This window comes from Ovis aries, chromosome 12, assembly GCF_016772045.2.
Source record: "Ovis aries strain OAR_USU_Benz2616 breed Rambouillet chromosome 12, ARS-UI_Ramb_v3.0, whole genome shotgun sequence".
Classification (NCBI taxonomy): domain Eukaryota; kingdom Metazoa; phylum Chordata; class Mammalia; order Artiodactyla; family Bovidae; genus Ovis; species Ovis aries.
In genome coordinates, this window is record NC_056065.1 from 35,145,977 (window position 1) to 35,168,080 (window position 22,104).

The following is a 22,104-nucleotide window of genomic DNA, read 5'->3' on the forward strand; positions in this document are numbered from 1 at the left end:
TTGCTCTGGTAAATATAAGGAAGCTATGAGATAAAGTGTCTAAGAAATGAACTTTGGGAAATACTTTTAAACAATATGTAGACTCTGAAAGGAGCTGGAGAAAGTGAGATAATGATAGTAACTCACGTTCACTGAGTACCTGCCATGTGCCAGGCTCTTCACTAGGTACTTTATATTATCTAATTAAATTTAATCTGAACCTGCTAGTTAGGTAATATAATACTCATTATTTTACCCATTTTATAGGTGAGAGAAGGTCAGGACTAGAAGGAAATTTTTCATTCATTACTTTATAGAGTACTCATTTTCTTCCTATTATACCCAGCACTGGAAACCTGAAATGTTAATATTTAGGCTTGAAACCCAGTCTCACACTTTCTTGCCATATGAATTTTTAGAAGTCAGTTAAACTGCTGCACCTCAATTTCTTCATCTACAATTTCTTTAGCCAGAAATAGCTGTAAATAGTACTTGTATAAATAGATTTAAGAAACTCTTTAAGCATGCTTTTGAAACATGCTTTATTTGCTTAAATTGCATCAGAAATATCTTCCAGGTCATTTCATATTCTACACAATTCTGTTTATTGGCTGCACAAAATTCCTCTGAGTGGATATACCTATAATTTATTTTTCTATTCCTCTATTGATGGACATTTATGTTATTCTTTTTTCTTTCTTTCTTTATTCACTGCCAGTATAGCTCAAAGTGTCATAGGCATTCATCAAGTTAAATATTGATTTTTTCTTATAAAAAATTGAATTGCTCAGTTAAATGGAATACAAAATTACAAAAGAAGAGATGTCTATTTATTTTTCTCTCTCTTATCATTTTGTTTGCCCTAATGCAAGAGATACATACACTAGAAGGGAAAATAACTTGGAGAAGGCAGATATCATAGTTTGTATTCTTGATTTCCAAAGCACTTGTATTACACATTAATTAATAGCAGTCTTCCTTGTCAATTAGTTTTCAATCTATGAAGAATTACAGTGTTTTCTGGGAGTTTTACACTGTTTTAAGATGCTATCTAAAACTCTATGGATTATTTCTAGTCCCTGGTCAAATTATTTTTATCTTGGTTTTATTAAACATGAAATATGGCATGAAATTTCCTTTCCATATGCTAACAATCACCATTATTGTACACTGAGCCCACCCTTCCCGCCCGTGAATAATATAGATTCCAGGTTTTGGAAATACAACCTGACCAGTTATGGAGCAAACCTGGGAGAGGGCAGTGCTGTGTCAAATCTATTCATGCAGACTCACAACACTTGAGAAGTAACTGAACCAGCATAGATTAGAAATAGCAAATGCCCAATGGTAAAGAAGAAACATATAACTTGCACGGTTCAGCCTGAAAATTGCATCAGATGGCAGTCAGAGAAGCCAGGTTACTTGGGGCTTAAAATGTTTTTTAAATCTAGAATTTTTTTTTCTTGTGAACTAAGATTATATCTCCTCGATCTCTTTTGCTGTTAGACTTTTGGTTTATTGTTTGTTTATCAATTTTCGTGTTAGGTCAGTTCTTTATTCTTCTTTCCATTAAATTTTATCTTGTGAGTTATCACATTAGGTAATTTTTTGGAGTATCTCTTTGTTATCCTGTCTTTTAACCAAGATTAGCAAATTGGCATCATTCATGCATTCATTTTAGTAGAATTATATCAATTTAGTCAAGCAAATTGCTGATTAAAATGTCATAAGAACAGAAATGAAGAGAGATCCACTGCTCCAAAAATTAGCACACCTTAAAGGTAGTTGTTTATTTAGTTACGAACTTCCTCTTTTTCTGTCTTATTCACAGAAATACCATGAAAGACTGCTAAATGCCTTATTTGTTTAAAGCAACTTCCTGTCCTCAAGTCCGGTGAACTCTTTTTAAAAACAAGTAAATGAGCATGTACTTGACAAAGATTTAATGTGATTTATATGGGGAGTTCTTTGCAAAAAAAAAATAATCAGAAGAGCAATACGCCATTACAAAAATAAGCAAAGGTCTTGATCGGTTTTAACAAAGGAAATACAAATAGTCAATAAATATATAAGAAAACAAAAAGAAAACCTATATTAATAACCAAATTTAATTCAAAAGGCAACAAAATAACTTTTTCCTCCAATAGATTAGTTTTTTAAAATAATAATATCTCAGATAAGAAAATTAGTGAATTCACATATTGTTCACACTTAGTAGGGATATGAATTGCTAATCACTTTCATGCAGAGAACTTTATACAATGTGTCAAAAGCTTCAAAAATATTCTCTCACATTCAATTAGTATTTCAGCTTCTAACAATTTAATTCTAACAAAACCCAGATGTTTATACACAAACAAAAATATTCATTGCATCATACAACTGCCAAAAATAAGATAGAATCTGAATATACAATTGTGAATTTCTTAAATGCATTAAGGTATATCAACCTGATGCAGTTATTAAAGAATAGATTTTAGAGCATTGGCTTTCATCTTTTTTTATCACGACCCATTACTATGACATAGTAATGCAATATGTATATGTTTGTGAGTGTGTGTGTGTGTATATAAACTGTACTTATGCATGTTTATATGTGTATAGGACTAAAATAACCTTTTAGAAATAACACATTCCCTTATTATATGCAACTTACCCTAATATGTTCTTATTTATTCTATGTTATGGGATTTTTCTCTAAATGTTGATAGCATCTTTCTAAATTGATTTCCTTTCCCACTAGAGTGATGAATTTGAACAAAATATATGTTACATGGGTAATTGATCAAAATATGATCATTTTTAATTCGCACATTACTCATAATAAGCTTTAGTACTATGCATAGTATAATTTTAGTTTAAAAAAAAGAAATAAAAATATTTTTGTATAAAAAGTAGAAGGATATATTAACATGTAAATAATTGTACTTTGAGTAATGTTTATTTCTTCTTTATATTTTTCTATGTTTTCCTCATTTTCTCTAATGGATATACGCTATTTTTATTTCAGGAAGCTATTCTTAACTAAGGAGATGAAAGTATTTGGCTTTACTTTTTCTATCTCAAACCATACAAGAAGCTACTAATAAGAACTGGTATATAAATATGTTCACAAACCATCTCTTTTAAGTACATAACAGAATTTCTTCCTGTGTTCAACATTAAATATACCGGCCTCCAAACTAGCTATAGAATCCCCTTCCTTTCTTTCTTTCTCCCTCCCTTCCTTCTTTTCTTTTTCTTTCTTAATTCTCAATAATTGAGTTTTCTTTAATTTTTGAGGAACTCACACTTTTCAGTTTTGCTGCAATTATCCACTGTGTTTCAGTAAACTTACCTGAAAATTATCCTAGGGGACTTGGTTTCATTTGAAGCAGGGTTTTTCCAAACGATTCATGGGGTCGCAAAGAGTCAGACACGACTGAGCGACTGAACTGAACTGAACTCAGCTTACCTAGTTCAATTCCCTCAACATATCCCCACTTAGTTTCACTGATAGCAACAACCAGGGCAAAATAAAAGTTAAAAAGACCCAAATTCTATCAGTTAATTACTTAGTAGTTAGGGTGTGTCCAACATGCTCCCATTTCTCATCCTACCATGCCTCTCCTCTCCTAAAAGTTACTTGTACCAATACATTTGAATCTCATTACCGTGGTTTCTAGAAGCTTATTCCTAAACTATGACTTCCAGTCAAGGAACTCAACTCATGCAAAGAAACAAGTACATTTTTGGAAACTTCTATAGTATTAAGATTGTTTAACAGCTATCAATTGTTTTATCAAGCCAGATGACTTAGAGGATTGTACAAAACAGCATTTTTAAAAATGCACTTGCCGTTGTTTAGTCGCTAAGTCATGTCCAACTGTTTGTGACCCCATGAACTGTAGCCCACCAGGCTCCTCTGTCCATGGGATTTCCCAGGCAAGAATACTGGAGTGGGTTGCCATGCCCTCCTCAAGGGGATCTTCCCAACCCAGAGGAAAAAAGTACTGACAAAAAATCAAGAGGGGTAAACTTCAGCAAAAACATGAGTAAGAAGTTTATCTGAAGAGTGAGTAGAACCCAAGCTCAGAGAGTAGCAGGTGCAAAGACCAGCCAGGGAAGCCAGGTTCGGAAGGATTTTGAAACCCAGGCAAAGAGGTTTATATTTTTAAAATGAAACAGGTGCAATTTTCATATGAGAATAAACAAACAAATGTTTCCTTTAGTTCAGAGGCCTGTCATGAGCATGTACGTTTCTTATCTCTAGTCCAACAGCATCTCATTACCATCAAACAGTCAGCCCTTTTTATTACGCAGCTGTGGGGCTCAGCACAGATCCGGTAACTGGGTCACATACACCAGTAGAAAATCAATGACACGATTTGCCCTCTCCTGGTCCCAGAGCCTCTGGAGCTGACAAGGCATTCTAGAAGGTGTTTCTAAGTCTATAGCAACACATGGGAAAGACTAGGAGGTAGTGATATGAAACAAGCAAGTAGGAATAAGAGTTAAGATGTTAATATTTTTTTAATCCAAAAGATCCTGGTAATTTCCTACTCTTTAAGCGCTTTCATGGCTATCTTCTAAAAATCCATCCCTTCAGTTAGTGTTGGTTTGTTTTGTGTCCTGTAGACTGGTAAAGACTGAATACATTGTTTTTATGTTTTATGACAGCAATAAAGCAAGTAGATGGTCACCCAAGTGAATATGGCTTCTCCCCTACTTCCTTCATGGATTAGTGTCTGCAGGAAAGGCGTGTGGACATTTGCTTCCATCTCCCAAATGCTGAGGGGTCTCATACGGAGCTAAGAGCCTGATCTTTATTTCCATTTCTAGGGATTCACAGCTCTTTGTCAACTTTCTGTTATTACTTTAAGACCAAGAAAAAAATTTTAAATCATGTGAAATTCATAATGTTTGATACTCAACTTGAGAAAACTAAGAATGAGCACATAGGTCGTTTTATTGGGGGGAGTTTTATTTTCTTAATTATAACAAAATCTCCATGCAACATTTTAAAAGGAAGGAATTAGTTTGGTGGAGATGAAATTTTATTGTTAGACACTAGAAAAACTGCTTTGTTTATGTGATAGCTATATTGTAGATTATCCAGAGAATCTGTCTTCACTTAGATGCCAGTTAAAGTCAGGTTAATTTTGTCCTGAAATTGATCATGTGCTAGCATATTGTCCATTAACTAGATATTATAAAATCTCACAGGATGCTGAATTTTTGTTTTGAGTTTCTGTCTTTGTCTTTCTCTATAGATTTCCATTTCCAGTATAATCTGTTTCCTTTCTTTTAGCTTTTATTTTACATTGGAGTATAGCATAGTTGATTAACTGTGTTATTTTTAGGTACACAGCAAAGTAATTCAGTTATACATAAACATTACATGTATCCATTCTTTTTCAAATTCATTTCCTTTAGAATCTATTAAGAACGGGTATAAATGACATAGCACAAATGTAGTCATTGGGTTGAAAATAGTTATTATTCATACAGAATTCAATTGTAAGCAACTTGATAAAAACAAACAAACAAAAAACATACTATTGGTTAAGGAATTTTAGCCCTTTTAGTTTCCAGAATTAAGATTTTTAGAACTTAACTATGAAATTGTCCCAGATTCTTTAACTTAGAAAAATTAGCAAAAATTAGATAACTTCAGGATTGTCTTTTAAGATGATTTAATACAGCCTCCAAGGATCCACACTGAAAAGGATTATTATAAAACATCTGGTGTACGAGTATATTCTTTCTTACCTGCAAAAAAAGAATTAGTGTTCTTTTTAAGATTTTTCCAATAAAGTGAGAAACTGATATTGCTTTGCATGCTAGAGAGTACACAAAATACCTTTGCATGGCATTTTTCTTTCCAGTACATGAACAAGGCAAGATTTGCACAGGGCTTACATCACATCCACGTGATCTAGGTCTTTAAATCTAGATAACTCACTTGGGTGTCCATGCTATTTACTTTGACCCTTGGGTGAGGCACATAGTTGTTTTTTTTTTTTTTTTAATATTAGATATACCTAAATTTGCCTTTTAACTGTCTCAATACACAAAACCCTTATTATGTATTTGGTGAGTCCACATCTTACAAGAGTTTCTTGTGTGGGTTTGTTAACATATATACATATGTTCTCCCATTTCTGTTCATCTGCTTTCTTACTGTCACAAACCCCAGATTTACTGTAGGCCTGTATTTCTCCATGGGCTTCCATGAGTGAGTATTTTTAAATTATTTCCTGCTATAACAGCTTACCAAGCTAAATCTGTACCTCCCCGCCCTTTTAAAAATGAAGCCAATACCAGGACAATACTAATAACTTCATAGATATTTGAGGGGAAAACTAGGTAGAGAACCATATTACCATTTGTTACATTTACAAATATGACATCGTTTCCACTGATCAAAATGAAAAATGACTCTGAGTTGCGAATGGCTTCCTATTCAACCTAACTATGTTATTAATCCTCCCAGTAGTTAGAACCAAATTATATTAATCTGTAGTTTTACTATAAATAGTTTTATGTTAGCATCTTCCTCTTCCTCCTCAACTGTACATGAATTCATTCCTATACTTCAACCAGTATAGCTTTTCCCCACCCCACAAATGGCATTAGAAACAGCAAGCACTTTAAAAAAATGCATTAGTATCAGAATGAATATATATATAAGCACACATTAGTAGCATAAGAGAAAAAAGTAGATGTATAAAATAATGTAATTTTCAAGTATAGAAAAGTAGTTTTTTAAGGCAAACATTATTTGATTAAGGTACTGGAGTGTGAAAGTAGTATAATTTTAGCTTCCAAATTCATGAAAAATTTTGTGTTCTTTTCAGAGTCAGAGAAGTGACTTTGGGTCTCAGTATCCTGATGAGAAAGAATGTAACAGTAGTAATAATACTAATAATAGTAATAATATAATAAGGTAATGACTAGCCAACTGAGTACACAGAATGTTCTGAAGTTGTTTTAAGTAATTTACTTGTATTATTCTTTATGAAAAGCTTTTAAAATAGGTACTTTACTTATTCCCATTTTGTGAATGAGGAGGAAACAAGCGCAGAAGTGACGAGAAGAAGCAAAGCATAGTTTGCCTAGAAAGTCAATGTGAAATAGGGTGTCCTGTGAGAAATCTGCATTTTCTTTCAGTATTTTTCTTCCCATAAAGTGATTAGAGCGTAGCTAAGTGGGAAAGTCCTTTGCTCAACTGGCTCTTCTACAATCAGAACTCAAAACTTGCGAAAAGCGAAGTTATGAACTCCTTTTCCCCAGTTGAAAGAGAATGGTGCTTCGTTTTTGTTACTGCTGTTCAAGTATACAAAAAGACCTTATCAGTTACTGTACAGTATGTAAAGAAACATTGATTCTGGGATTACTAATCATTTTTTACATACATCATTCTTTTTCCAAAATATAGTCATGAATGCTGATTTCTCTCCCCAAACCACACCATTCATTTATCAAACTCTGAGCCACGTTAAATAGTAAGTCAGGACTATTGCTATGACTAACATTTTAAAATATATTTCTCAAAAAATCTTTTGATTTTCCCTTATTATTTTATCCTCTAAGGAGTAAAAATTCCTCCTATTTTTTATACTAAACATATACAGTGAGGGATAAAACAGAAATAACCAAATTGACAGTCTGTTATTCTGATCAGAAATTTAAAATTTCATACCTTTCTCTAGAGTATTTGCAATTTACAGGGACAGTTTTGACTATCAAGATGTTCAAAATAATGAACATGTATAATAGTTTTAACACAATAAGTGGGATCAGAATTTATGGGGTTTTTCTGAGATTGAGGTTAGAGGAAATCAAATGGAAAAGGAAGACACTTACAGTTTGAAGTACAAAGCAAATAGACTTTTCTCAACTTTTAGGCACCGATTGTTTGTTTTTCCATTGCCATATAGGATAGGGAATAGATTTAATCATGAGTTTCCAGCAGTCTCACCCTCAAAAATCATTTTGCTTAATTAAATCATACCCTGTGCACATCTAGATATTTATAAATGCAACACTAATCTTAGCAGTTGGACAAGAATGCATCACATCGCTGACTTGCAGAGCGACTTCCTTAAGTTTGCTATAACATGTTATAGCCAGTTGCAAACCTAGGTGTTGCATCATTGCTAAGCCTCAATGGAACATTTTGGACATGTTTTATGATTTGCTGATTTGTGCTGTGAACCCATCAGTCTGTTTGCAGGGGGAGGAAGTGGGTGGAGGGGTGGGAGGATGGAAGAAGGGAGGATCATTTTGTTTGATGTGTTGGTGGAGGAAGGGAGGGAACTTGGTCATGAAATTTGAACTAAGATGCATCTAAAGGGTTCCATTTTGACCCTTGTACAGTATCAGCTGCAATAAACAGATGTTACTCATAAGCAGGTTTTCAGTGATCATATTGTTTTCTCTTTTTTCCCTTGTTTATATTTTTTCTCAGGGGAAATCTCTCACGTCAAAGAGGTTAACAAGCCTCGTTCAGTCTTATTAAAAGGATCATCTTGTAGCATGAAAGCGAACTGGAGTCACTGCATATACTTTGTAGTTCTTTGTTGTTACCTGGAGCAGAGGACATTAGACCAAGATGTTGCATGAGCAAAGGACCTGAATTGTTCTTTCTTTGTGTACATTAAGGCACTGCCATCTCCAAGGGACTCTACCATCTTGACGCCTCCATTTCAGAATGTCTGCTAACTTCTTCCTTGTACTAAGCTGGATCTGTGTCTTTTCCTTTTTAACAGTTCAAGTGAAGTAAACCTTTTGTTTTCCCCCTTTCTCTCTCTCTTAAACCTTCTTCTAGACACACAGGTCACTAAAAATTCAGTCACAAACTGGAAGAATCGTAAAAGGAAAAAAGCATATATCAAGAAGTATACATACAGCTTCACATTTATTAAATAATAAATTAGCAGAGAAAGTTTCATTTCACCAATGTATCACAGTCAGAAACAAACTTACGTCTTTGTCTGTTGTCTGTACATTCTTGGTTAATGTTTCTTGCATTTATTTTTATACCATATTTAAATAAGAGACACCTTTTACTCCAGATGTATCAAAGTTGATCCCTTCTCTGTAAATTTGTGTATGTTTATATTGTTGTTTTATCTTTCATTAAAAGATGCGTAATCTCGTTGCTTTTGTAACTTTTGACTTCTGTGCTAATTGAAAATGAAAATACTGGGAGGGCATTGACAAATGTAGTCACAATGTAAGCTCTCACCCTAGGAAGTTTATTTCAGGGTTTCAAGACAAGCTTGGATGGTGGAGCAGCCAGGAGCAGATTCAGAGTGATTCATCTGGGAGCTTACCCCAGGTCAGGAAAATGGGTTTGCTCCCAAGGAAAATAACACAAATGACCTTCCACATTTCCCAAGTTATTTATGAGGCCTTTCTAATTATGAATATGAGTCTCTATGTTTTACCAATGCATATTCTATTAGAATTACATTTTAGTGTGACTTCTCAACTCAGGAACTGATTCTTTAAAGTATAATCTTAAAAATGCCTTAGGTCAGTGGCTTTTAACTCTGGTGGTTGCAAATTCCTTTGAGAGCATGATGGTAATTACTAATATTTAGTGAGTGCTAAGTACCTACCACTGTATTATGGGCTTCACATACCCACAAAATTTTCCCATTTAATTCTCACAGCAGGCCTATAAGGTTATTTCTGCAATTTTGAGAACACAGAAGCAGAGAAAATTTGCATCGTTTGTTCAAACAGCCAAGTCGTATGTTGTGATACAAATCCAGGCAGTTTGACTCAGAGGCTACATACTACACTGATCCACCATATCACACAAATTCTTCTGGTAAAAGTTTTACATGAAAATAACACTCTCTCACATAGGGAACATTTGCACTGAATTTTAAGACATTCACAAAATACCCTCTGAAATTCATCCAAGGACCTCAGGTAAGAAACCTGACTGCTTTTAAGGAATGGATCAGTGACCCAGAAGGTCTCCCAGCTGAGAGATAGGCCTAATTTGTTTGGTTTTGCATCTACCACAAGGTTGCAGACTCTGGCTATTAAAAAAAAAGAAAGAGATCATGTTATTAGTGGCCATTAATTACTGTGAGTAAATTTAAATTCTGAAAAAGTTTACCAACACTGGTGCAAAATCAGTAGGGAGTTTGTTAGCTACTTTATAAACTGCCACAAAATGGAAAAGACTTATAGATAGGTTGTGATCAGGACACTGTGAATAATTTAAGAAAGATTTGATTATATGCTCCTATGGCTTTTTAAAAACAGTATATAAAATGCAAATAAACCTAAGTTGATAGTTGTTCTTTCTTAAAAACACTCCTGTCAGAACAGCTTTTGGCACTGAAGCTAAATTGAAACCCTATCTAAAGAGAACAGTGCTTGAAAGAAAGCAATACCCCTTTTATAGTAATCTGATGCATAAACAGTATGCCTTGCACAAATATGATCGGTCATTTTGGAGACTATTTTTAAAAAATCATTCTTACTAATTCCAAATCATGGAATTATACAGAAATGAAACACATATGAATGACAATAGAGGACAAAGAAGTGAAACCCTCAAGCAAGTATCCCCAAGTCAGGAGCTCCCAGTGAAAATGTGAGTTAGTTTATAGGTGCAAGTACTTAAAAGTGGAACTAATGACTCATTTTAATATGGTTTAGACAAGACTCAAGATACAAAACTGTGGTATTTCAGGATAAACACTTAGAAAAGTTTTAGAATTCTTTTCACCTAACTGAAATAAGCATGGGAAAACAGTGACAGATTTTCTTTTCTTGGGCTCCAAAATCACTGAAGACAGTGACTGCAACCACAAATTAAAAGATGTTTGCTCCTTGGAAGAAAAGCTATGACAAACCTAGACAGTGTATTAAAAAGCAGATAAATCATTTTGCCAGCAAAGCTTTGTATAGTCGAAACTATGGTTTTTCCAGTAGTTGTATGAATGTGAGAGTTGGACCATAAGGAAGGCTGAGAGCTAAAGAATTGATGCTTTTGAACTGTGGTCCTGGAGAAGACTTCCGAGTCCCTCCTTTGGTCGGCAAGGAGATCAAACCAGTCAATCCTGAAGGAAATCGACCCTGAATGTTCATTGGAAGGACTGATGCTGAAGCTGAAGCTCCAATACTTTGACCACCTGCTGCAAAGAGCTGACTCATTTGAAAAAACCCTGATGCTGGGAAAGATTGAAGGCAGGAGGAGAAGGGGACGACAGAGGATGAGATGGTTGGATGGCATCACCAATTCTGTGGACATGAGTTTGAGCAAATTCTGAGAAATAATGAAGGCAGGGAAGCCTGGCGTGCTGCAGTTCATGGGGTCACAAAGAGCTGGATATAACTTAGCAACTGAAGAGCAACAACTGTCTCCCTCCCCAGTTTGATCTATAATGCATAGGATAAAAATCTTTCAAGTTTCTAATGACCAAAATATTTTTAAAAGTCTTTTCTACCTTAAAACAATTTAAAAGGTTATTCACCAAAGCAGTGACCCAGTGATATATTACACCACAAGAGTAATATATTCTCTAAATTGCACTGACTGCTTCTTCCCCTTGTGATGTATGTTACAGTAACCGTTTGGTGAGTCTCCAAAGGAATTCCTGCTTGAACCAGTGTAGTAGACAGTGGTCAGCAATCTTAATTAAGCCATCTCCTGTCAGATGCCAGGAAAATAGATGAAGGCAGAAACTCTCCCTTTTCGTTATGATAAGTACATGAGATGCTCTTGCTACTTAGGAGTAATAGTTCTCACTTCTCTTTGTAGATTTGTGATTTTTTAAATTAATTTTCATCTGTGAGGAAAGGCAACTTTTTGCTACTAACATGAATTTAGTCCAGTTATATGCACTAATTGTCTCCACGCATAGGATTTTTGTGTTCTTAGAAATATGCTTAAAAGAGCACATTGAAATATTCAACAGTTTTACTACTCCCCGTGACTATCTCTGCATATTATAATACCTTGTAAAATATCAACATGATATAACCGAAAGTCCAATCCATCTTCTAAGACATTTTAGAAGATAAGGGATACTGAAGAATTTTATGAATGTAAAGAATGAGGAGAGAAAACTAAACTCATGTAACACACAGTGGTATCTCATATATTTTGTCATGCAACCATGTATTTGCATCTTTTGATTGAGAATTTTGTACCACAAATTTATCTTTAAAAAGATACCAAATGATGTATCAAGCCAAAATATTGTTATTTTAGAAGTGCATTAAAACAGAAACTGTTGTATATGCCCTTGAATGCCTATGGCAGTTTCCTTGGAGTTGAAATAAAATGCATTTATAACAATTTAACTTAACTTCAAAAAGATCATTAGTTGCTGGGAAGACATGAATACTTCTTGACTAATAAATTGATCAATAAATCTTGGTGCTTTTATTAGGTTATAGGACCTTAATCATTTCACACTTGTTTGGAAATCAACTAAATTGGAGTATGTTTGACATCCTTTTAAAGGTTAATGACATCTAACACCAGTATTGGTTGAACTGATTAAGAGTGTGTCTAAATCATCAAGCAAAGTATTTGGTATGTATTTGGTAGTCAAGAAACAATATTTAACTTACTCTCTTCCCTTTCTTTTCCTCCAAAAGGTCATCTTTGTAAAACAATAAAAGATGCATCCAAACACCTTTCCTAGCTGGGGTGGAATCAGGAGTGAAGTTCAGGAGACAAAGTGAAAGTCACTCAGTCATGTCCAACTCTTTGCGACCCCATGGGCTATGCAGTCCAGGGAATTCTCCAGGTGAGAATACTGGAGTGGGTAACCTTTCCCTTCTCCAGGGGATCTTCCCAACCCAGGGATCAAACCAGGGTCTCTTGCATTGAAGGTGGATTCTTTACCAACTGAGCTGTCAGAGATGCCCTCAGGGGATAAAACAAAGTGCCAAATCAGGATATCAGAGACCAAGGGGAAGGTGTGGAGAACAGTCAGGTGTGATGTTGGTTGAGAACCAACCAGATAAAGTCAATAAAGAATCAGGACCAAATGAGTGACCAAAAACTGAAATTGATAAAGGAAATTAAGCAAATTGAGCAAATTGATTCTGGAAAGGATGGCTCTGGAAAGCAGAAATGGGGCTTTAAGAGAGCATCAGTGGCCTCAGCTGTGGATAGAAAAGAAACTTGCGGGAACCTATCCAGTATGAGCTAGAGATGAAGAACAGGGTAGATGGCTATGACCATGAAGAAGAGATTATATCATCTCTTTCCCAGTTCAGGGTGTTCAAAGGAATCTTTATCTGGCCCCGAAGTACAAGGACTTCTCTCTCACACACACTGTAAATTTCCAGAGGACTCCTGGGCTAACAGGGGGAAGTAGGTATTTAGTAACTAAAACATTCCATTTTGTAATCAGGATCTTATAAAAAATACACATTTACTTTACTAATTTAGTTCTACTTTCTTTACTTACCATTAATTCTTCATTCTTGCATATATTCTTCAAACTTCTTTTTTTTTCCTTGATAAAGACCATTCTCTATCAAGAAGTAAACTTGGAAGTTGAAAGTAGCAGAGTAAAAGGAAATAAAACACTTCAACTTGGTCTTATTTGTGAGAACTGAAGTGGGAATTAGGTTTCTATTTAGCTAGAAAAACACATTTTAAATTTGAATTAACTATATATTTATACAGTATAGAATATGAATATTGAAAAACACCATGTTTTAGACAATAGGGAAATGATGAAAAAAAATAAAGCTAGATCTACACAATTGTAAATAAGAAAGGTGAAGGGAAGTAACATCAAACTAAATGGCAAACACAAAATAACATGGAATAAGTTCAAATATATTAGTAATTAGAATGCAGGAGATGATTTAAAAGTGTCTCTTAAAAATACCCAGGTTAGACTAGAAATGCATCTGGGCATAACAGTGGTAAAGAATCCATCTGCCGATACAGGAGATGCAAGAGACACAGTTCTGATCCTTGGGTCAGGAAGATCCCCTGGAGTAGGAAATGGCAACCCATTCCAGTATCCTTGCCTGGAAAATTCCCTGGACAGAGGAGCCTGATGGGCTCGAGTCCGTGGGGTCACTGAGAGTTGGACATAACTGAGCATGCACTCAGACACACAGTTTATAAGAGACACCTAAAAGCAATACTACCCAAAGTTCTAATCTAAGGTGGCAGTGCAGCAAGACCTTGAACTCACCTTTTTCTCATGGACACTTCATATCAACATTTGCACATAGAGCAGTGCCTCCTGAAGAAGGGCTAATTGAACAGAAACTGTACAAAATAAATGACAGAGATGTTCATAGGAGATGTGTGCCTAAAGAGATGAATAAGAGATGGAGTCCCCAGGAACCCCACCCTTGACACTGTGACACATAGTAGGGATGCTTATCACTGAAGGGCAAGTGCACAGACTCGCTTGCCCTAGGAGAAACAGTGGGCTAAAGGGCACCTAAATTATTTGTGAGGGAAATTTATTTATCACCCTTAGAGCTTCTGCCACATGGGAAGGACCCTGCTGAAACTCTCTTCAAGGTCAGAGGTGACAGACAGCACCTCTGATTTTGTGTATTCTCCTTCCACTGTGCTATCACAGGTGGGGACACTATGTCCAGGTGCCACTTTCCCCCCTTGGTTTCAGGTTTTACCTGATTGAGGAATTAGGCAGGTACTTGGGACCTGTATTTAATTTTCTGATGTACAGAGAGATGCAAGACAAAGACAGGAAAGAAAATGAAGTAAAATGGATAAATTTCACATCAAAAATTTTTTTTGTCTTGGTATACACTCTTTTAGACCCTAGGAACTTAATTTATAAAACCTTCTTCCTCTGTGTGCCTTGGTAGATTTATTCTTGCCGTGGAGGTCTCTCCTCTAGAGAGAGAGAGTTCTCCTTCTTTTTCTCTTTCCTCAGTCTTGTTACAGCTTATGTCCATTATTATGTTCTGAACAATATTTAGGTGAATATTTTGGAACTAGCGCTAACATTGCTAAGCAATTAATGTAGGCTATCCTCTGAGCCTGTTCTTTAACCAGCCCCTCCATGACTGCAAACTCTCATGCCCACATGCCGCTGGTCCAGGATCCCAGTGCAATTAAAGAAAAAGAAGAGACTTTTATTCCAAAAGGCTTGATATCTTAAGGTGTAGAGTTTGATGACTTTTATATCAGTGAATAGATGTTTTCTTTTAGTTGTAGCTTCTGATTTTCACTGTAATCATACCACTCTCAGCCTGGTCTTTTCATCACTATTTGATTTTTTTAGGGCTTTGCAGTTGTCTTCTTCCTCAATATAACTTGGGTCCATGGCCACCTGTGTGTCAGCCACTCTATCACATGGACTGCAAAAATAGCAAACTGTCCTTAAATTTTATCCTTGAAGAAAACAGATTATACTGGCATGAAACATAGATTTGCAAACTCAAACAAAATTGACCCCTAATAGAAATGTGACCCTCATGAAATGGTTGTCAAAGTCATGGAAAATCTCTTCATAAAAAGGTGGAGAAAAGACTTATGGACATGGGGAGAGGGGAGGAGAGGGTGAGATGTATGAAAAGAGTAACATGAAAACTTACATTACCATATGTAATATAGAAAGCCAACAGGAATTTGCTGTATGGCTCAGGAAACTCAAACAGGAGCTCTGTATCAGCCTAGAGGGGTGGGATGGGGAGGGAGATGGGAGAGAGGTTCAAGAGGGAGGGAACATATGTATACCTATGGCTGATTCATGTTGAGGTTTGACAGAAAACAGCAAAATTCTGTAAAGCAATTATCCTTCAATAAAAAAATAATTTTAAAAGAAGGTGGAGAAATGAATGTGGTTTCTGAGCAGCTCTGACATCTAGTGGTCAATTGGCATTTCTAAGGTAGCTACAGGAGCCAGTTCTGCTCAACTGAATTGTCATGGAGCTGTGGTACAGACACTGTCAGCGGACAGACTGACGGAGTCCGTGCAATGAAGTTAAAAGGTAAGGAATGGAAAATTGTGAAAGCCACCCAGATATTTGTTATACCTATGACAGACCACTTAAGTGACTGTGGACTCAGAAATATGAGTTCCAAGCAATCACTTCTTAAGGAAAATGGGGCATGGAAAGGAAAATGTACATAGGACAGTGTTTCTTGATGACAGTAGTAACTATGTTCCATGATAGCATATGACAAGTCTTACACTAAATGCAGCAAACATCTCTGTCTTCCCAGCAACCTTAAAAAATAAGTAACATGATATTCATGGCTGATGAAATTGAGAGGTTCAGTGACTTGCTTTGCTGCCCAAATTCTATAACAAAAGTTAGTAGAGAAAAATCTCTTACCTTCCAACTTGGCTATAATAGTGCAGCATGACGTAACAGGCAGAAGGAGAGATGAGCAATTGTTCTTCTCTGATTATGGGATCATTATGAGCTAATAATATCATGTGTGCTGTGCAAAGTCGCTTCAGTCGTGTCTGACTCCTTGCGACCCCATGGACTGTAGTCCGCCAGGTTCCTCTTGTCCATGGGGATTCTCCAGGCAAGAATACTGGAGTGGGTTGCGATGCCCTCCTCCAGGGGGATCTTCCCAATCCAGGGATCGAATGCACATCTCTTATATCTCCTGCATTGGCAGCTGGGTTCTTTACCACTAGTGCCACCTGGGAAGCCCAATAATATCATACTATGACTAAATATAAATACTACTGTTAATTAATATTATTAAAATAAGGGATAAACTATTATCACTATCCATAAGTTGAAGACAACTAAAAAATAATCCTTTGCTCTAACAGAGTTTTCAATTTTATTTATTAGTCAATTAGCATGTGTGTGAATTATTTTTAAGATTTGAAAATTTTCTCCGCATTTTATTTTTTGTCAAGCTATGAGTAACATATAACGTTGTATTAGTTTAAGTTGTACAATATGATGCTTTGAGGTATATATACAGCAAAATGATTGTCATGATGTGTTTTCCTTTGCCCATGTGGGCTTGTCTTGTCATTCTCTTTGCCACCCTATGGACTGTGGCCTGCCAAGCTCCTCTGTCCAAGGGATTTCCCAGGCAAGAACACTGGAGTGGGTTGTCATGCCCTCCTCCAGGGGGATCTTCCCAACCCAGGGATTGAACCCACACCTCTTAACATCTCCTGCACTGGCAGGCAGGTTCTTACCACTAGCGCCACCTGGGAAGCCCCCTGTTTTCCTTTGTAAGTTGCTTTAGTTGTGTCTGACTCTGTGCAACCCTATGGACTGTAGCCAGCCAGGCTCCTCTGCCCATGGGATTCTCCAGGCAAGAATACCAGAGTGGGTTGTCATGCCCTCCTCCAGGGGATCTTAACCCAGGGATCGGACCTGTGTCTCTGAAGTCTCCTGCATTGGCAGGCAGGTTCTTTACCATTAGGGTCACCTGGGAAGCCTTACATTTTCCTTTAGAACATCACAATTTGCAGCTGGAGACCATGTTAGAAGAGAAAAGACAAAGACAGAAGCCCTTACTCCCTGCACATCTCCATTTTTCTGACCAGAGATCAACTTTCAACACAACACGATTGCTTGTCCTCGACCCTTTAGAAGCTTCTTGCCATGCACTATGGTTGCCAAATGGGACAGTACTCCAGGTAGTCTACTTACCTAAGCCTAGCCCTCAGAAAGCTCAGTGAACTCCTCTAAGATTTTAAATTAAAAAATTATGAGACTCAGTCAATTAATATGGTAGGGCCTTAAATTGTTTTGCAGGCTGAGTCTTCAGTTACTCGAAAAGACCTCTGACATTATTCAGTTTGCAGCTCATAATCTCTGGAAGAACTCCTCTGAATGACCACGATATCTAAGAAACTCGTCAGTGTAGAACCCTCATCTGAGTCAGAAATCCCTATCCTACATGAACTAGAGTGAAACTCTAGGGGCAACATGATCCAAAAGGACACTGAGCATATAACCTAGAACAAGTTCATAAGTGTAACAAAGGACGAGTAGGCGGTGATGTGCAGAAAGGGCCTAAGGGTAGGTGCCCAGAAACTCATTAAGCTATGCACTGCCACTGCTCACAGGTTATTGGTTGTCTAATGTTGGGGTGCTTGCTGTGGAAAGAAGTATCAGGTCAGGAAACTGGCAGGCCTGGGATCAGGACAAGGAGAAATTTTCTTTCTTACGCAAGCCAGAATGTTTCTTCATAAGAGAGGTTGACTCTGGTCAACTGCCTGACTCTTGGAATGAGTGGATGTGGATGTGGATGACTGTGAAGCCTGTATGTTCAAAGAGCTGTGTGATCAGAAACCAAGAGTGTCGAAGTCAGCCTATTGCTAACAAACTAGTGAATAAAACAAACAAGGAGCAGACTCAGAGATAGAGGGGAAAGGATAGCGGTTACAAGTGGGATAAGGAAAGGGGAGAAGGGCAATATAGAGACAGGGGAAGAAAAAGGGTTATAATGGGGTTATATGAAATTATCTGTGTGAAAGTTTTTAAATTAATTTATTTGTCATGCTGGGTCTTACTTGTGGCATGCAGGATTTTTAGTTGCGACATGTGGGATCTAGCTCCTTGACCAGGGATTGAATCCCGGGCCCCCGATTGGGAGCATGGAGTCTTAGACATTGGACCACCAGGGAGGTCCCTGTGAGACTTCCCCTCCCTAGGTGGGGAAGCTACTTTGGAATTTAAAGAATCTTTCACTCAATAATTTTTTTTTAATATTAAAAGAAACAAAGAGAGACTTCTTGATCCTTTCCATGCTGAGAAATCATTGCTGACCCAGCAGTGGAGGTCCGGGTCCACTGCTTCCAGCTGTGTTCAGTCCTTCGCACCTCTGGGATGCCAAATTTTGGTGGCATTACAGCTATGTCATATGCTGGCTAACCAGGGGACAATGACTGAACCAGATCACCAAAGATGGTTCCAATAGCAAGACGGTGGGGCAGCAACAACTACAGCGATAACGCATTTGAGTCAGTTCTAATGAGGTGGATGACCCTGGAGCCTATTATACAGAGTGAAGTAAGTCAGAAAGAGGACAAATACCGTCTATTAATGCATATATATGGAATTTAGAAAGGTGATACTGGCGATCCTACATGCAGGGCAGAAAAGGAAACACAGATGTAAAAGAACAGACTTTTGGACTCAGCGAGAGAAGGCGAGGGTGGGATGATTTGAGAGGATAGCGTTGTACATTCTAACATGTACACGCACATGTTAGATAAAATAGACGACCAGTGCAAGTTCGATGCATGAAGCAGGGGCCCCAAAGCCGGTGCTCTGTGACAATCCAGAGGGATAGGGTGGGGAGAGCGGTGGGAGGAGGGTTCAGGATGAGGGGGACACATGTATACCTGTGGCTGATTGATTTGACGTATGGCAAAGACCATCACAATATTGTAATTATCCTCCAATCATAATAATTAATTAAAAAACTACCATTGCTCTGATGAAATGAGTCATATCTAGGACTGATCCTTTTGGACAGGATTTGAAAGGCACTGACTTAGGATTCTTTAAGTCTTTATCTTCTGGTACCTGACCTACCCCCAAATTGTTTTTTCCAACTTGTGTTTTTTCGGAGTTGAGACAAAAACAGTCTTTTCATTATATAAGTATTGTCTGTGAAGTATGTCTAGTCAACTGGTTTGTTGGCTGTATCACTACAGGCAATGTCAATTTTCAAATTATTTAGCTAGTGAGTTCCTGAGAGAAGGAATCAGAGGTAAGTTTGATTGAGGTGAAGAGATTATCATTATTTTTTAAAGTTTTATTTTATTGAAGTATAGTTGATTTACAATGTTGTGTTAATTTCTGCTGTACAACAAAGTGATTCAGGTTTTATATATATGTGCATTGGTTTTTTATTTTGTGGGGTGGGGGTGGTCTTCCCTGGTGGTTCAGCAGTAAAGAACCTACCTGCCAACACAGGAGACACTGGTTCTATCCTTGGATCGAGAAGATGCCCTGGAGAAGGAAATGGCAACCCATTCCAGTATTCTTGCCTGGAAAATCCCATGGAAAGAGGAACCTGGAGGACTACGTTCCATGAGGTTGCAAAGATTGAAACAACTTAGCGCGCACACACACACACACACACACACACACACACAGACCTATATGTGTACATTTCTGACAAAGAGTCGGACATGACTGAGCACAGAATACATTGTTTTTTATATTCTTTTCTATTATGGTTTATCACAGGATAGTAAATATAGTCCCCCATGCTATATAGTCAGACCTTGTTTACCCATCCTAAATATAACAGCTTACATCGGCTAACCCCAAAGTACCAACCCATCCCTCCCTCACTTACCTCCCACTTAGCAATCACAAGGCTGTTCTCTGTGTCTGTGAGTCTCTTTCTGTTTTATCGACAGGTTCATTTGAGTCATATTTCAGATTCCACATGTAAGTGGAATCATGTTGCATTTGTCTCTTCCTGACTTACTGAGGTGGAGCTTATTGATGATTGCTGATGTTTGACAGCCAAGAGACAATAAGAAAGCACAGTGTATGTGTGGCAGGGCAGAGGGAGAAAATTAGCAGACAAGGTAGCAGTCATATTTTCCCAAAGACCCACTCGTTCCCACCCCTTTGCAATGGTGGCAGCAGAGAGGCACAGGGACAGAAGTGGTATGTGAGCAGGTAGCCAACTCCGAATTTCTAAATCACTGTGTTAGACCTCCAATTCCTACCTGGAATCGGACCGGGGGCATCACACTGCCTTTGTCACTGCTGTGGGGCTGTGGTATTGACAGGTCGGTGTTTGCATCTGTGCAGAAGATTCTTAAGTTCAATGCTATAAAAAGTAAGGATTCTCTACAGTGAAGATCTTGCAGACCAACACTGTCACTTCTGATGGATGACAGTCTAAAAACCACAGAGGAAAGAGGACTGAGCGCAATGGACACCGAGGAAGAAACTTGAAATTTACACCTCAGCTCTGCCACTGACATTGAGCAAGTTACCTCACCTTAGTGAACGTCAGTCTCCAAGTCTATAAGACAATGTTCTATGGTAGCAGGTTTTGCAAAGAGTAAGAAGGCATCTGCAGTGCTCAGGGGTTCTATTGGAAAGACAGAACCAGTGAATCATATATGTATATGTGTATGCGTGGATTGACTGGCTGCAAGGAATTGGCATATGCCATTGTAGGGGGCTAGGCAAGCTTGAAATCTGTAAGGCAAGCTCATGCAGGAGTGGTCTACAGTGCACCGGTGGAATCTCTCCTCCTCAAGGAAACTTCAGTTTTGTTCTTAGGGACTTTAAGCTGACTGGATGAGGTCCATCCACATTATTGAGGATAATTGCCTTTATTTAAAGTTAATTGTAGATGATGTTAACCTCATCTACAAATGCTTTCGACCTAGCCAAGTCACACATCAAACTAACCAATGCAGCACCCAAGCTTGTTTTTCCTTGCCTTTGCTCCAGTCTCTGAGACCTGGAGGAATATCCTTGGGGCACTATTTCTGTGGGACAAACAAAAGATTGTAGAGGTGTGTAGAGATGCCAGCCCTCTGTGGAGAGAACTCTGCCTTCCGGTCCTTGGAGTGTCTGTCTAGGAATCATCAACCAGGGAATTGCTTGTGGTTCCCAAAGTGAAGGTGCAGAGGCCCCTGAGGCAGGAGATAGGTAGGCTCCAGGTTAGACATTTGCAGCTGGCCTCCTGTCTGCATCTCCTGAGACAGGATATAGCTGGGTTTCAGGTAAGGCATTTGCAACCTCCTGCTTGCCCGAGGAAATGGAATCAACAACAGAAAGAGGATAAACAAATGACCTTTGTCTCTTGTAAACAACTTAAAGTAATAGTCATGGCAAGGACGGAGAGGCAAAACCCCGTTTGAGTAAAGGATTATGGGATCTCCCTCCCCGCTTTTTGGGGACAAGGAGACAATGCACATGTGCAGAAAGGCTACTTGAGGGCTCAAAAGTAAGGAGATAATGCTAGGCCATAAGGAGTCTTGTCATCCCAGAAGTCTTCACTTCAAGATCTGCCTTGGCTGAGGGTTGCACGTGCACCCAGGAGAGGGTCCCAGGGTAGGTCACATGTGGAAAAGGAAACCAGATAATTGGCTAAAGGAAAACCAAGACCTGGAAGAACTGCCCTATATCGATGATGTAACTGCCTTTTTACTGCTCCCCTCCTCAGTAGGGGAGACACCCACA

At 37.7% G+C, this 22,104-nt stretch overlaps 1 protein-coding gene across 2 annotated transcripts in view; it reads left to right on the forward strand.

Annotated features, from left to right (window-relative positions):
• The window catches only part of RGS7 (regulator of G protein signaling 7), a 472,754-nt gene extending 463,620 nt beyond the window's left edge, over positions 1–9,134 (forward strand). Inside the window, exon 17 of one of the 2 annotated variants that reach the window (XM_015099194.4) lies at positions 8,432–9,134. In XM_015099194.4, the coding sequence (XP_014954680.1) occupies positions 8,432–8,482 (51 nt within the window). In that variant the 3' untranslated portion in view covers positions 8,483–9,134. The remainder of the gene's footprint in view (positions 1–8,431) is intronic. The other variant, XM_060396466.1, reaches the window with a different exon arrangement.
• The last annotated feature ends 12,970 nt before the right edge of the window (positions 9,135–22,104 follow it).